We start from the raw sequence: 14,797 nt of genomic DNA, 5'->3' as shown, positions 1-14,797 counted from the left end.
GTAAAGCAGCTGTTCAAGCAAAGCTAATTGTAGATGGCAGCTCGATAGTTGTCTCCTTGTGATTTCGACAGGCAATTATTATCTGATTTGAATACACGGGGAACGTGGTGTTGTTATATTAAATTACTCGTTTAATTTGATTTTCGCTTGAGAACTTATTCGGAACACGACAGATGAATAGGCCTACTCAGTGTTTTCAAGTGTTTAAAGCTAGAATTAAGAAAAATATGTTCTTAAGCAACAAGACAGATATGGAAAAGAAGAACAGGTTCCGGTCCTGGTACGGAACCCAATAGAACCCATTATAATTTATGGGTTCATTTAACAACCCCGATTGCTGTAAACAATTTATCAACTGTGAAACCAGCGACGTTAGAATGAAGGCAATTATCAAAATTACAGTTGATGAGTTAAAAATAAAATCCTCTCTCTCTCTGAAAATATGGTACCTTAACCTTACCTATCGTAGTCCTCCTTGCAGTAGATTTTGGCGTCCCTGCAGTAGCAGGACCTCGTGAGGGGCGCTCTGCATATGCAGCACGTGAGGCAGTCCTCGTGCCAGCTGGTCCCAGCCATGCTCATCAGCCACTTGTCGTAGATCTTCTGTCCACAACCTTCGCACACTTCGAAGTGTTTCTCGCACTTCACAGGCTCTGAAACGGGAAACGATACACGATAAAAACAAAGTGTAAAGTGTATTTTGACCAGGTGCGTATATTCTAGCCTAGCTAGGTTATCTGCGAAGCTTGAAGGCTAGAGAGTAAAATAGAGAAGAAAAATCGAATAGAAACTGAACAAATCTACTCATTTCAATAAGAAAACTAATGGCGATTCTGAAGTTGGCAACCTGAATTCTTAGGAGTTGGCAAACGAATTGTTAGAAGTTGGCAAACCTGAATTCGTAGGAATTGGCAACCTGAATTCTTAGGAGTTGGTCAACCTGAATTCTTAGGAGTTGGCAAAACTGAATTCTTAGGAGTTGGCAACCGTATTGTTAGATGTTGGCAAACCTGAATTCTTAGAAGTTGGCAAACCTAAATTCTTAGGAGTTGGTAAACCTGAATTCTTAGGAGTTGGCAAACCTGAATTCTTAGGAGTTGGCAAACCTAAATTCATAGAAGTTGGCAAACCTGAATTCTTAGGAGTTGGCAACCGAATTGTTAGAAGTTGGCAAACCTGAATTGTTAGAAGTTGGCAAACCTAAATTCGTAGGAGTTGGCAAACCTGAATTCGTAGGAATTGGCAACCCGAATTCTTAGGAGTTGGTCAACCTGGATTCTTAGTAGTTGGCAAAACTGAATTCTTAGGAGTTGGCAACCGAATTGTTAGATGTTGGCAAACCCGAATTCTTAGAAGTTGGCAAACCTAAATTCTTAGGAGTTGGTAAACCTGAATTCTTAGGAGTTGGCAAACCTAAATTCTTAGGAGTTGGCAAACCTAAATTCTTAGAAGTTGGTAAACCTGAATTCTTAGAAGTTGGCAAACCTAAATTCTTAGGAGTTGGTAAACCTGAATTCTTAGGAGTTGGCAAACCTGAATTCTTAGGAGTTGGCAAACCTAAATTCTTAGAAGTTGGCAAACCTGAATTCTTAGGAGTTGGTAAACCTGAATCCTTAGGAGTTGGCCAACCTGAATTCTTAGTAGTTGGCAAACCTGAATTCTTAGGAGTTGGCAACCGAATTGTTAGAAGTTGGCAAACCTGAATTCTTAGAAGTTGGCAAACCTAAATTCTTAGGATTTGGCAAACGTGATTTCTTAGGAGTTGGCAAACCTGAATTATTAGGAGTTGGGAAACCTGAATTCTTAGAAGTTGGCAAACCTGAATTCTTAGGAGTTGGTAAACCTGAATTCTTAGGAGTTGGCAAACCTAAATTCTTAGAAGTTGGCAAACCTAAATTCTTAGGAGTTGGTAAACCTGAATTCTTAGGAGTTGGCAAACCTGAATTCTTAGGAGTTGGCAAACCTAAATTCTTAGAAGTTGGTAAACCTGAATTCTTAGGAGTTGGTAAACCTGAATCCTTAGGAGTTGGCCAACCTGAATTCTTAGGAGTTGGCAAACCTGAATTCTTAGGAGTTGGCAACCGAATTGTTAGAAGTTGGCAAACCTGAATTCTTAGGAGTTGGCAAACCTGAATTATTAGGAGTTGGCAAACCTGAATTCTTAGGAGTTGGCAACCAAATTGTTAGAAGTTGGCAAACCTGAATCCTTAGGAGTTGGCCAACCTGAATTCTTAGTAGTTGGCAAACCTGAATTCTTAGGAGTTGGCAACCGAATTGTTAGAAGTTGGCAAACCTGAATTCTTAGAAGTTGGCAAACCTGAATTCTTAGGATTTGGCAAACGTGAGATCTTAGGAGTTGGCAAACCTGAATTATTAGGAGTTGGCAAACCTGAATTCTTAGAAGTTGGCAAACCTGAATTCTTAGGAGTTGGCAAACCTGAATTCTTAGAAGTTTGCAACATGGATGCCGTTGTGATGGCAACGTGGCTTCCTTGAAGAAGTCAAGAGCAAGCAAAATGGGTGTGTCTGACCACTTATACCGGGGATTTGTGTGAGCTAGTCTTCTCTCTTCCTCCATAGCCTAGGACCAAGTGAAAGAGTGAACTAGTCTATGTTTTGGACTCAGCATACGCCACTGACTCATCTGAAGTCTGTTATTAAAGCAAGAATTGCCGACTGTAGCCATCTCCGTGGTTAACACAGCGCTCTACAACGCCAGGTGGCCCAGGTTCGAATCCCGGCCTGGGTGTTTTTTGTGAGTGTCCCTTCATCAGTTTCATCACTCATCCTAATCTTCGCGATTAGCCAATAGTGGCAGAGAAACGATATAAAATAAACTAAATCAATCAAACATTTGGGGTTCTGTGTAAAGTTCAAGTTCTGATTCGAACGATGGTTCGGTATTTTTGCCATAGCTCCAGAGGAAGCTGACCGGACGTGTGTATCTGGTTTCGAGCCAGCGCCTGTTTTTCTGAGAAGCGCTGTTGCCACTTTTACCTCCAGTGTTTAGACATTCAACACGAACTGCGGCGACGTTAAAATCTTTCCACATTGTATACATAAAAGAAATATAATAACACAACCTAGCAAAGTTAACCAAAACCTCACGTTAAGAAACTGAGTTGGCAACATCGCATTTACTCCACGTGGACTTGGCAAGAGTTGTCAGTTCCTAGAACGGACGCTATTGGTGGAAACGTTTTGAGGGGAGGATATACTGGGCTCCAACGTGAACTTAACATATGGTTGTCAGAGAGAAACTGATCTTTCGGAACTTTCTTTGAAGGAAACTGGCGTTCGAATCAGGACTTATACTATATATGGACGCACTTTTTGTTTTGAGGACTGCAAACTGATGCGAGGCACATTTCGACAGACCTTTCCTTTGTTGTTGTAGTTTGTTTGGAAAGTTGGAGACTCGCTTTTGCGATTCGGAGCAGATGAAATAAATTCTCAAACAGGTTCCGTGTTCGATAGGCACTTCGGGAAAAAGAGAGCCTGTGCTTGTTTGTTTTCCAACCCTTCAAAGGGGGTCCTGGTTTGTGTCTTCCCTGCCTGACATAACTTTTGCGCTTGTGAGGTATGATGGGAAGTTCAGCGGTGGAGACGTGCATCACTTCCGTGTGTTTACAGAGTAGGACTTATCGCTGAAAGACGAACATTCACTTCTTCGAGTCTTCCTTTCCACAGGCACTTGGGTGCAAATCGTTCCGTTTGACGTGACGTGTTAAATGCTCCATCAGTGTTGCCAGCCATGTTTATTTCAATTCTGCCGAAATGCGCTCGAATATTGAACAAAAACCCCTGCGATGTATTATAGATTATGCACCTCTCTTTTAATGTGGGCGTGGGCATTGGGGGAGGGGTTGAATCGGTTCGTCGACCCCTTGGAACTTGACATCGAGTTACAAAAAGTTAGCTTGTTATTTTTATTGTTAATAACGGGGGGGGGGACTTCAGTTAACTGGTAACTGCAGTCGTCCCCTTCCCTTCTCTATGACGTATTCATTGATGAAGTCGTCTGGCGTTACTAGTTGCGCAGAGACTCATTTTCGTTCGCTTGCTCCAAAAATAACCGAGACGGTATAGTTACTATTCGAACATTATTGATTTATTTCGCTTCACTTTTCTGCTACTTTTGTCTAATTACGAAGATGAGGATGAATGGTGATAAGATGAAATGAAAAGAAGGATAATCACAAACACACAAGAACAAAAGTACGCCCAACGGCAAAAGAAACAGTAGGCGAATTGTCCACCACCATTTTCATTCGGTCTGTATTACACAATGTGATGACAATGAATTGAAATAATGACGTCAATAAGCAGAGAACAATGCCTGCTTCGAACCAACATAGTTTCATTCCTTAAAACAACACAGGGTGTAGAATAAAAAGCAATGGAAATAGCGGTGGACAATTTGCTTACCATTATCTTTGCCGTTGACTGTACCAGTAGAGCATAATATTGCTATGAATCCAGACGCCAGAGAACTTCGTTAGCCTGCTAAACATTCCTGGGTACTCGCAGGATTTTTTCTCAGGGGCAGAGCATGGACGTCCGCAGGATTTTTTCCAGGGAGGGGCAAGGAAGGTATTTTTTTCCAGGGGGGCAAACAAGGCACATTTCCCCCAATAATAGTATTGGTCCCTGAAAAAACATTGCTTAAATTTGAATTTATCATATTCATACAATAATTAATAAATATTGTTGTGGCTGAAATGAAATTATATGTCAAAAATATATAATTTTTGGTTGACTTTCATTTTTTTCCAGGTGGGGCACGGCCCCCCCTTCCGGACGCCCATGGGGCAGAGTAAGAATTCATATCTTGCCCCTCAGCCATAGAACTTATATTTTACATTTATTCCTTTATTATTATTATTATTATATATTATATTTATTATTATTATTATTTTAAAAATCATAAAATTGAAATTGTGTGAAAATACCTTGGCTCTGTTGACAAATTCCGACTTGAGCCCACTATTTAAATAGAAACTGGATTCGCCTTGATTCCTTTCTATAAACATATGTCACTTTTTTGATGATCAATTCTTTATGCGTAGTATATTTTTTTAACGATTCACAGATATCAAATAGGCCCACTTAATCTGCTCCCCTTCACGGAACCTCTGATCCATGTTTCTACGCGTCAAAGGGTCCTGTATAAAAAGAAATTCAAAATGACGACGCGTGTATTGACAATGTTAGACGCTGACTTCCAGAAATGATTTTCGAGTTTTCAGGATTCCGAACAGTCGAGAAATTCGAGAGGATCATATTTGAAAATTGTTAATTCTTGGTAATTTTTGCGCTAAAAATGTCTTGACCGAAAAAAAATAATATGTTCCCAATCCCGCCCCAACACCCCTAGTACGGCAGTCAATATGCTTCTATTGCCTGTGGTGAAAATGTTATTTTGGTAGACATGCCAGTAATTGCTGTCACTTACAGCCTGTAAGTCACAGAATGTAGTAGCCTATTATTTATAATAAAATATCGAATTAAAAAGTTTAAAAAGGTATAGTGCTCCCCTGTGCTTTGCACCATGCCATGAAGGCCTATAGGCGTACCATTCGAATTACATTGTCTTTTTCCACCAGGAGCGTATATTCTAGGCTAGCTAGGCTATCTGCGAAGCCTGAAGTCTAGAGAATAAACTACAGAAGAAGAATCGATCGGAAATTGTAAATAATATTATTCATATCAGTGAGATGATGTTGCTGATTGGCAACCTGATTTCTTATGAGTTGGTAACCTGATTTCTTTTGAGTTGGCAACCTGATTTCTTATGAGTTGGCAACCTGATTTCTTATGAGTTGGCAACCTGATATCCTATGAATTGGCAACCTCATTTCCTATGAGTTGGCAACCTGATTTCCTATGAGTTGGCAACCTGATTTCCTATGAGTAGGCAACCTGATTTCCTATGAGTAGGCAACCTGATTTCCTATGAGTTGGCAACCTGATTTCCTATGAGTTGGCAACCTGATAAGCTAGATAATGAATAAGTGCTATTAGTTATATCTCGATTCTTATACCGTATTTTTAACTATTCATGTAACAATAATACAAAATTAATTATTTACATAGTTGGTTGGTTGATTTGGTGTTTTAAGTCCATTTTATGCACGGTAAGGCTAATCGGGACTGGACCTACAGTTAAAAGTGAGCCTCCACCGGGTATCGAACCCTGGACCCCTTGATTACAAGGCGACGACGCTACTACCACTGCACCATAGGAGAGGCCCCAATTATTTACATAGTTAATTAATATTATGAATTTAATTAGTGTAATACAATTATATGATTATTTAAATTTAAACATATTATTATATTATTAGCGACTAGGTCGGTTTCATGTGACGTCAGGATGCGCACAGCCGCCATGTTTGCGGTCTATTTTATCTGTCGTTTACAAGGAAATATCTACCACTTAGCGTTCGTTACATTCTCATCACATGCACGTTTGTTTTAAATCACGAATGTCTGTGCTACTATCTCCGGCCCTCCCGCTTTGATGCTGTATACTTACAAGAACTGGCTTCAATCGTGGCTGCTCGAAGGCACAATGCAACAGCTCGTGACGTAGGTGAAACACACCATTAATATTTCTTAGACGCCTGCTTAGGACCCCGCGAAATATATTTTAAGATACGCATCTGTATTACGGTGCATGTAAAGTGCATTTAGATATGGCAAGATTCGATGCAAAAAAACTCATTTCTCTTACTGATAATGTAACATGTCAACAGGAGCAGTTTATCAGAAGCCTGTAAACCGGGGAAATAATAAAAGAATGTGTTAATTCGTTGCGAAACAGCGATAATTGCAATCTCTAGCCTCCACTGAATTTATTCACAACATCCAGAATCCGCTCATGACCTCTAGATCCAACCCTGACCGAATGTTCTCTGTGACTCTCTTGACATTTAGCCGTTGGGTACGTCAGTGGCCAGACTAGACATGGTGATCCATAACGACAAAATCTGTTTAAAAATAAACAGAGGAGACATCATAGCAAGATGAATGATGCAAGGGTCACAAATTCATAAAGAATTTCATATATCACCGATATCACGATACGGAAAAAATCCCAACGATCTGTAGAATCTTTGAAAATGTAAAGTACAAAGAACTCCCAATCCCAAACATTTAGCCATCACCTATCCAGATAGGAAATAGCTACAGAGCATTCCCTGACATTCGCTACGAGACTCGGCGGCAAGCGGCCGGCATCAGCGCTTGTCTTTCCCGGTGAACGGGCCCGCGACAGTCGCTTATATTAAACCTCGTTAGAGTAACAGGGTCAGTTCTGAATAAAAGTGGAAAGAAAAATGGGGAAATAAAGTATACAAAGACAATCCGCACACACCATCCGTGAGTTAAAAGAGAGTATTGTACGAAAAACAGTAGACGTGTAAATGCCAATTTCCTTCGGAGATGCCAGGAATGTGTTGCAGCAGAGGGACACCATTTTCAACACCTTCTGCAGTCAAGGTTAGTACACAATATGAAAACTATAATTTTAATAGCCGACTCTAGCGACTGTCGCTGACCCGTTCACCGGGAAAGACAAGCGCTGATGCCGGGCAGCTTGCCGCCGAGTCTCGTAGCGAATGTCAGGGAATGTTCTGTAGAAACATCTAAGGAATGTCTTGTCAGACATTGCCGAGCTTCCTTGATCGCCATCGTTGTAAACAGGTGTAAACAATTGCAATCAAGGAAGAGGCTACAGGTAACTGAGTCAGCATTATTGAGTAAATTCAATTGGAATAAATGTCTGGGAGGACGGGGTCAGTGGTCAGTCAATTACAAGCATGACGGAGAGAGGGGCAGGAGAACGATCTTGGCGTGAACGTGTTAGAGCGAGTCGCGAGTCAGACTCTTTGTACAGTCACGACCATAACCTTTCATCGCAGAACTTCAGCTAATATACAGATACAGGTATACCATTTTCCACTAGCCATGTTGATCCAGTCTGTAGGGGTTTAAAATTCAAGTGTTGCGTTTTGCCATACATATGTACCAGTGGCGTATGCTGAGTCTAAGACCTGGGCTAGGTTATGGAGGAAGGGAGAAGACTTGACTCATCAAGAAAACCACGTTGCCATCCCAACGGTAATTATAAACATTCAGGTTGCCAACCCCTACGAATTCAGGTTGCCAACTCCTAAGAATTCAGGTTGCCAACTCATAAGAATTTAGGTTGCCAACTCATAAGAATTCAGGTTGCCAACTCCTAAGAATTCAGGTGGCCAACTTCAGAATCGTCATAATCTTCTTTTTCAAATCAGCTTAATTCACACAGTTTCTAAGATATTTCTATTCAGTATTTTACTTTCTAGGCTTCAGGCTTCGCAGATAGCCTAGCTAGCCTGGAATATACGCTCCTGATATGTACCTTACCATCAAGCATGCCATAAATAGCATGTTGCTCCATAATCAAGGTTGAATGATCAGTGAGCTACATCAACCCAGTTTGATCCCACATACCGAAGGGTATGTTACGAAATATCGTATCGTCCATCCCTAGATATGGACTTTCTTCCCCGATAGAACAGATATGAACCTAGGCACAGACAAGATATTTTAGGCTAGCTAGTTTACCTGCGATGCCTGAAGCCCAAACACTAAAATACAGAAGAATAATCGTTTACAAATTGTGATAAAACTGTTCATTTCGATAAGGTGATGTTCTTTCTGGAGTTGGCAACCTGATTTCTTAGAAGTTTGCAACCTTGTCATAGCAACGTAACTTCATTGAATACGCCGAGAAAGAGCAAAATTGATGTGTCTAACTACAAAATACAGCGTTTACGAAAGCCTAGACTTTGAACCCAGCATACGCCACTGGTACAGACAATCCACATCACTGCACTCTTTATCCAACAGCAGTGTGTTTTATATGTAGTAGTTTCAGATTTCCAGCGTACAAGAAACCTTACTCTATGAAAAATAAGTTTTTATATAGAAAAAGGGAAAGGTCTACTCGAAGGCATCCCTTTAAAAAAACACCGTCGGGGGTTATTGCTTCCCTGTTCATAACTACGACGCCGGGAGAAGCGAGGTCGTGTGATTGTGGTCGTCTGAGCCAATATCTGTCGCGGGAACAGATGACGCCCCACCTGGGGACGGGGCTCCAATGAGCAGGGGAAGGGGATGGATGGGGAATTCTCGCGAAGGTAACAGAATATTGCTAAAGCGTGAGGGTGGATCGGGAGAGGAAATTTGCGTCAGTTCTTGTACGCCTTGTGCTCCATCTTCTCTCTAAATCTCTTTCCTGGCTCTGTTTTCCCCTTCATTTCTTCACTCGAATTCATCCCCTTTCTCGTACTCTGTTTTTACTCTCTCTCCTTCTCTCTTTCTAATTCTTCCTCTTTCGCCCATTCATTTCCCCTCTATTCTCTTCTTCTTTCTTTCCGTTTCAGCTTTCTTTTTTGCCTCTCTTCCTCTGTATATCTTCTCTCTCAATCTTTCCTTTCCTCTGTTTTCCTCTTCATTTCTTCACTCAAATTCATCTCCTTCCTCCTACTTTGTTTAATCTCTTTCTCTCTCTCTCTCTCTCACTCTCTTTACGTCTATAATTCTTGCTCTCTCCCTTTTCTATCATTCTCCCATTTGCTCTCTTTCTAACTTACTCTTAATTCCAGTGTCTTTCAGTTTGTTCCCTTTTCTTCTCTCTCTCTCCCTCTCTTCCACTATCTTCTCTCTCAATCACTCCCCTTGCTCTGTTTTGCCCCCTTCATATCTTCACCCTACCTTGTTTTCTGTTTTTACTTTCTCTCTTTGTTTCTTTCTAATTCTTGCTCCCTCTCTCTCTCTCTCCTGTTGTTCCCTTTCTTTACATCTTCCTCTTTTTCTTTCCTTTTCATCTATCTTCTCTCTCAATCTCTGTTTTCCCCTTTATGTCTTCACTTATCTCGTACCTAGTTCTCTCTTTATTTCTGTCTTTTTCTAATTCTTGATCTTTCCCACTTTCTATATTCATCTCATTTGTTATCTCTAACTTATTCTTGATGTGGCTTTCTCTCAATCTCCTCTCTCTCTTCCTCTGTTTATGTTTTCTCTCAATCTCAACCACTGTTCTGATTCCCCCTTCATTTCTTCTGCCCAGTTCTCAATTTCTCTCCCTCGCTTCCCCCTATTTCATCATATCATCACTCAGTCATCATAGCAATGAGCCAAAAGTGGCAGAATTTTAATCGACTTAAAATATCCTAATCCAATATCAAGTTTTGGATCCCTCAAAAAATCCTGGATGCGGTCCTGGTAGGCCTAGTAAAGAAAAGAGCTATTTCCTACAGTAATGTGGAACCACAAATAACAATAGCAACAGCAACAAAGGGATGTCGAATGGGGAAACACTTATTGATTCCAACGAAAGAGATACACTTGTATGATGACTACGCTACAGCTCCCTTTGGAGCGGGGTGAACACTGAGCAATCGAGTCACTCTCTCTCATTGCATCTGATCGGATTCTGATTTTTTAAGTAGCGATAGAACAAGTGATTGAACGGATATTGTTATCTTTAGCGTTGCTAACACTGAAAGTCTTTCGTGAAACAGACGCAAGAAGGATCGTGGAAACAGCCATATGTGGTTACTTATGACTGCATGTAGCAACTCTGGCGCAGATGGAAATTTTGTGGGTGTAGAGGCATCGCACTGTCTCGCTATCGCGGAAGCTGACCCAGCTGACCTTGTAGGCGCCCGACCCTCCCAACAGCGCACAGCAGCATGTGAGGCGACGGTTCAGATATCACTAGCTTGGCTGAGGGAGAAAAAAAGTTTCCGGAGTCTTTTGTAAGAATATGTCATCCGGATCGATGTTGAAAAATTACACAAAATATTAAAAAACAAAAAACATAAACAGATTTTAAAGATTTTATAGGAAAGTTATAGTACTTTCCTGTTTCTTCTGGCACAGATACTTTCTCTTGAGTTTTGAGGGTACTAAGCGGCAAAACTAGAAAAAATGTACTCTAAAAATTCGAGTCCGTCCATCCGTCCGTGTCAAGTATCAGTACCTCAGAAACTACGAGAGCTACGATGAACTGATAGACGTACCAAGTAACAGCTCAACGCTACGTAAATTAACTCGAGTCGACCTCCGTGGCGAAGTGGTTAGCACAGCGCGCTGCAACTCCAGGGTTTCCGAGTTCGAATCCCGAACTGGGCATGGGTCTTCTTTGTGAATGTCATTTCATTATTTATTGATATATTGAACTGCTTTATTTTACTTCGATTCTTGTGCTACCTTTGGCTAATTTGCGAAGATGAGGATGAGTGATGATATGATGAATTGACACTCATAAACGTCCATGCCCAGACCAGGATTCGAACGCGGGACCCCTGACGTCGAAGCGCGATGTGCTAACCACTTTGCCACGGGAGGCGGCAAGTGCCATTTCATCAATTTCATCATATCATTACTCATTCTCATCGTCGCGATTAGTCAATAGTAGCAAAATCGACGAACATAAATCAAAATCTGACTGACTGATTTGGTTTATTTAACTTCGCTTGCCACTCTTGGACAATCGCGAAGATGGGGATGAATGATGATATAATTAAATTGATGAAATTACACTGGCAGAGAACACCCATGCCCAGGCCGGGATTCGAACCCGGGATCTCTGGTGTCGTAGCGAGATGTGATAACAACTCCGCAACGAAGGTTGATGGAATTCACAATCAACAAAATAAATTAACTCGATGACCCCTCCATCTTGCGGTGAAATACAACAATCGATCTCAAGTAGCCTGTCGATATCAAGGAAACTAGCAGACGTGGAAATTTGAATATATATATATATATATATATATATATATATATAGTCATCACACGCTGGTGCAAACTTTCATTCAAGTATGCACTTAACAGTATGGTTTACAATGCTTTCACCCCAAAATTTAGATACATTCATCAGGGCTTCATCCATCTCATTTTCAAATATTTTACATGATCATGCTCAGATGTACAGAGACAGCTTGATAGTTGGAATGAGGAAATCAGAGGAGCAGGGATGAAATTCAGTGTAGAAAAGAGTGAGCTGCTAATAACAGCAAGAAACAGAGCCAGAAATGAATCAAGAAAAAAGGTGAACACGGAATAGTTGAGGGTAGTGGAGAGTTTCAATTATCTAGGAAGCATAATTGAGAGAAGTGAAAGAATAGATGAGGTGGTAAACAGAAGAGGTCAAATGGGTGGTGGACTATATCAAAGAGTTCGAAGATTAATATGGAATAGGGATGTAGCCTACCTATGAAATGCAAGAAAGTAATATACAACACAAACTATGTGCTAAAATTTACGTACGGAGCAGAGACTTGGACAATGACAGACAGAGACAGAAGAAAGATGCAGGCAGTGGAGATGAAATTTTTAAGGAGTATATTTGGGGAAGACTAGAAGGGATAGAATAAGGAATGAGGAGATCCGACAGACAGTGGGTGTGGTGAAGCTTCGAGACAGAATAGATCAGGCACAGATGAGATGGTTCGGACACATGAAGAGGATGGATGCAGAAAGACTACCAGTAAGAGCTTACAATGCACAAGGAGCGGGAATAAGGCCAAGGGGGAGGCCAAGATGTCGGTGGAAAGAGCAGATAGCAGAGAGTGTTAGGAGAAGAGAACAAGATTGGATCACCGTGGAAAGAGAGGAGCGGTGGAAGACCAAGAAAAAATGGCGAGGCTTGACTTCTATGCCGACCCAGCCAGAGGCAGGAAACGGCCAAGGATGATGATGATGATCAGTTGTAGAGTCAGAAGCGATTGTATTCCCAGCAACGTTAGGAGTACGAGTCAAGAGATATTAGTTTCTGTGTAAAGGTATGTGGCTTGCCACTATCTACAAACTTGTACACTCAAGGACACTTCTGTATTGTAACGTCCCCATTAGAAGTCCTTAGGGGTGTTACAACCCAGAAGTTTCCGTGACTGTACACACAAAAGACGCGAGGATCTATTTAACAACAGTTGAAATATTTGATGAGAGACAGAAGAATGTTAAGTTTAAAGGTACTCCAATACGAGACACCAATTGATCACGTGTGTGTATGTGACAGCAGAGGCGCAACCACGATTTTTTGTCTGGGAGGGGGGCAAGTACCAGGATAGACGTGCTAATAATAATAACAATAGCTTTTAATAATATCATTGCTGTTATTATTATTATTTAGTAGTAGTGATAGTAGTAGTATCAAATACGTTATTATCTTCGTATATCACGCAAGAATGGGGTAGAAGTCGGTGCTAAACATTTGTGTTGGAAAAAAGAATTTGAAATATTTTTTCAACACGTTCAATTTCACATTAGCTAATAAAGGAATACAAACACACAAACTGAATTTTTTAAAGACAGAAAACACATGATAAATGCATTCCAAATATAATTATTTTTGTACACATGACATTCTGTTTACACATATGCAACATGGGGCAACGTAAAATAAGAAAATACATATATGAAGATGTTAGCAGTAAATTGTGTACGTATTCAAAGCTTCTTTAATACATATGTATAACATATATTATTTAAATACATTACATAATCAATTCATTCATCTCATATCAAACCAAGAGAAAAAATGATATAAATTGTACCTTAGATGAGCGCGCTCCTATTCCTCAAAACAATTGTTCGTGCATTTAAGACAAAACTATTTAGTAGCAACAGTCTGAAGTATATGTTTGGTCTTATTTCTCTCTCTGGCAATTTACAATGCATTACAGAAAAGGATAGTATTGCGAGCGAAGCGATAGAAGTTTTGCAAATAAAAAAGGTATCGAATAGGCAGCAAAAAATTTCACGGGTCGCCATGGCATTATCTCTTTTATAACTTTTTCATTTAGATGTTTTGTTGTCCAGGGCTGACTCCGCCACCCCCTATTGTTTTGTTAAATCCAACTCCAGAAATACACAACTTAGACAATAGGTTAGTTTTCTTATGAACAAAAAAGCATTCGGAACTCTTCGGTTTTTTCAATGATAAAAGATTGATAATTTAATATTTTCCGTAATTGATCCTGACATTTAACCTTCTTGCCATTCCATCTTATAAGTGAGCCAGCTGTCAGTGATAGGAACTCGCCCCATTCATTTTTATTAAAGGGGAAAGAATATGAACATGAGTTGTTGAAGATAAGAACTGTATCCGACAAGTTCTTTTTTTTCGTCAATAAAGGCTTTTGGGGGATGGACTATGTGCAGTGGCGTGCCCGGAATTTTCCAAAGGGAGGGATTGCATCCACTTTTTATGGTAGTCAGCCCTCATTTTTTCATCTTTTCCTACCTTTTACGTTCTTGTTTTAGGAACGCTGGACCAAAGGGGGGTTAAAACCCCACCAACCCCCCCCCCCTTGGGCACGCCACTGACTGTGTAGTGTGAGTTAAACATGGGGAGTGTAAAAGCAGCAACTATTTTTTTTTCTTTTACTTTCTGCATCTTAAGAATTAACCTTGTAAAGTTCCTCTCTCCCTTCATTTCCTTTCCTCCAATTCCAGGGGAGGCCTTTCAGGGCTGCTAATATTCCTATCAGCATATGTCAACAGGTGAACAACTAGGAAGAGGGACGCATAGCGTTACGCAAAATTAGGAAGGATACTTAACAAAACTTGCAGGGTTAATGTTCAGGGAAAACGCTCAAAATAAAATAAAACCAAATCCCACCCTTTTAAAATCACAGCTTAGCTGCATAACTGCGCTCGATCACCAGCTCTGAACTTCGAAGGAGACGAAGAAAAGTGAGCGGAAACAACCATCGCGACACTTTAGGCTGCTCTC

The 14,797-nt window shown here is 40.6% G+C and overlaps 1 protein-coding gene across 3 annotated transcripts in view; it reads right to left on the bottom strand.

Annotated features, from left to right (window-relative positions):
• The window catches only part of Lmx1a (LIM homeobox transcription factor 1 alpha), a 100,746-nt gene that overhangs the window by 27,673 nt on the left and 58,276 nt on the right, over nt 1-14,797 (bottom strand). For all 3 annotated transcript variants that reach the window (XM_083144299.1, XM_083144297.1, XM_083144298.1), the window contains exon 2: nt 461-653. In XM_083144299.1, the coding sequence (XP_083000425.1) occupies nt 461-653 (193 nt within the window). The remainder of the gene's footprint in view (nt 1-460; nt 654-14,797) is intronic.

Source organism: Lepisma saccharinum, chromosome 23 (assembly GCF_977018435.1).
Source record: "Lepisma saccharinum chromosome 23, izLepSacc3.1, whole genome shotgun sequence".
In the NCBI taxonomy this organism is placed as follows: Eukaryota; Metazoa; Arthropoda; class Insecta; order Zygentoma; family Lepismatidae; genus Lepisma; species Lepisma saccharinum.
This window is presented reverse-complemented; position numbering and strand designations above follow the sequence as displayed.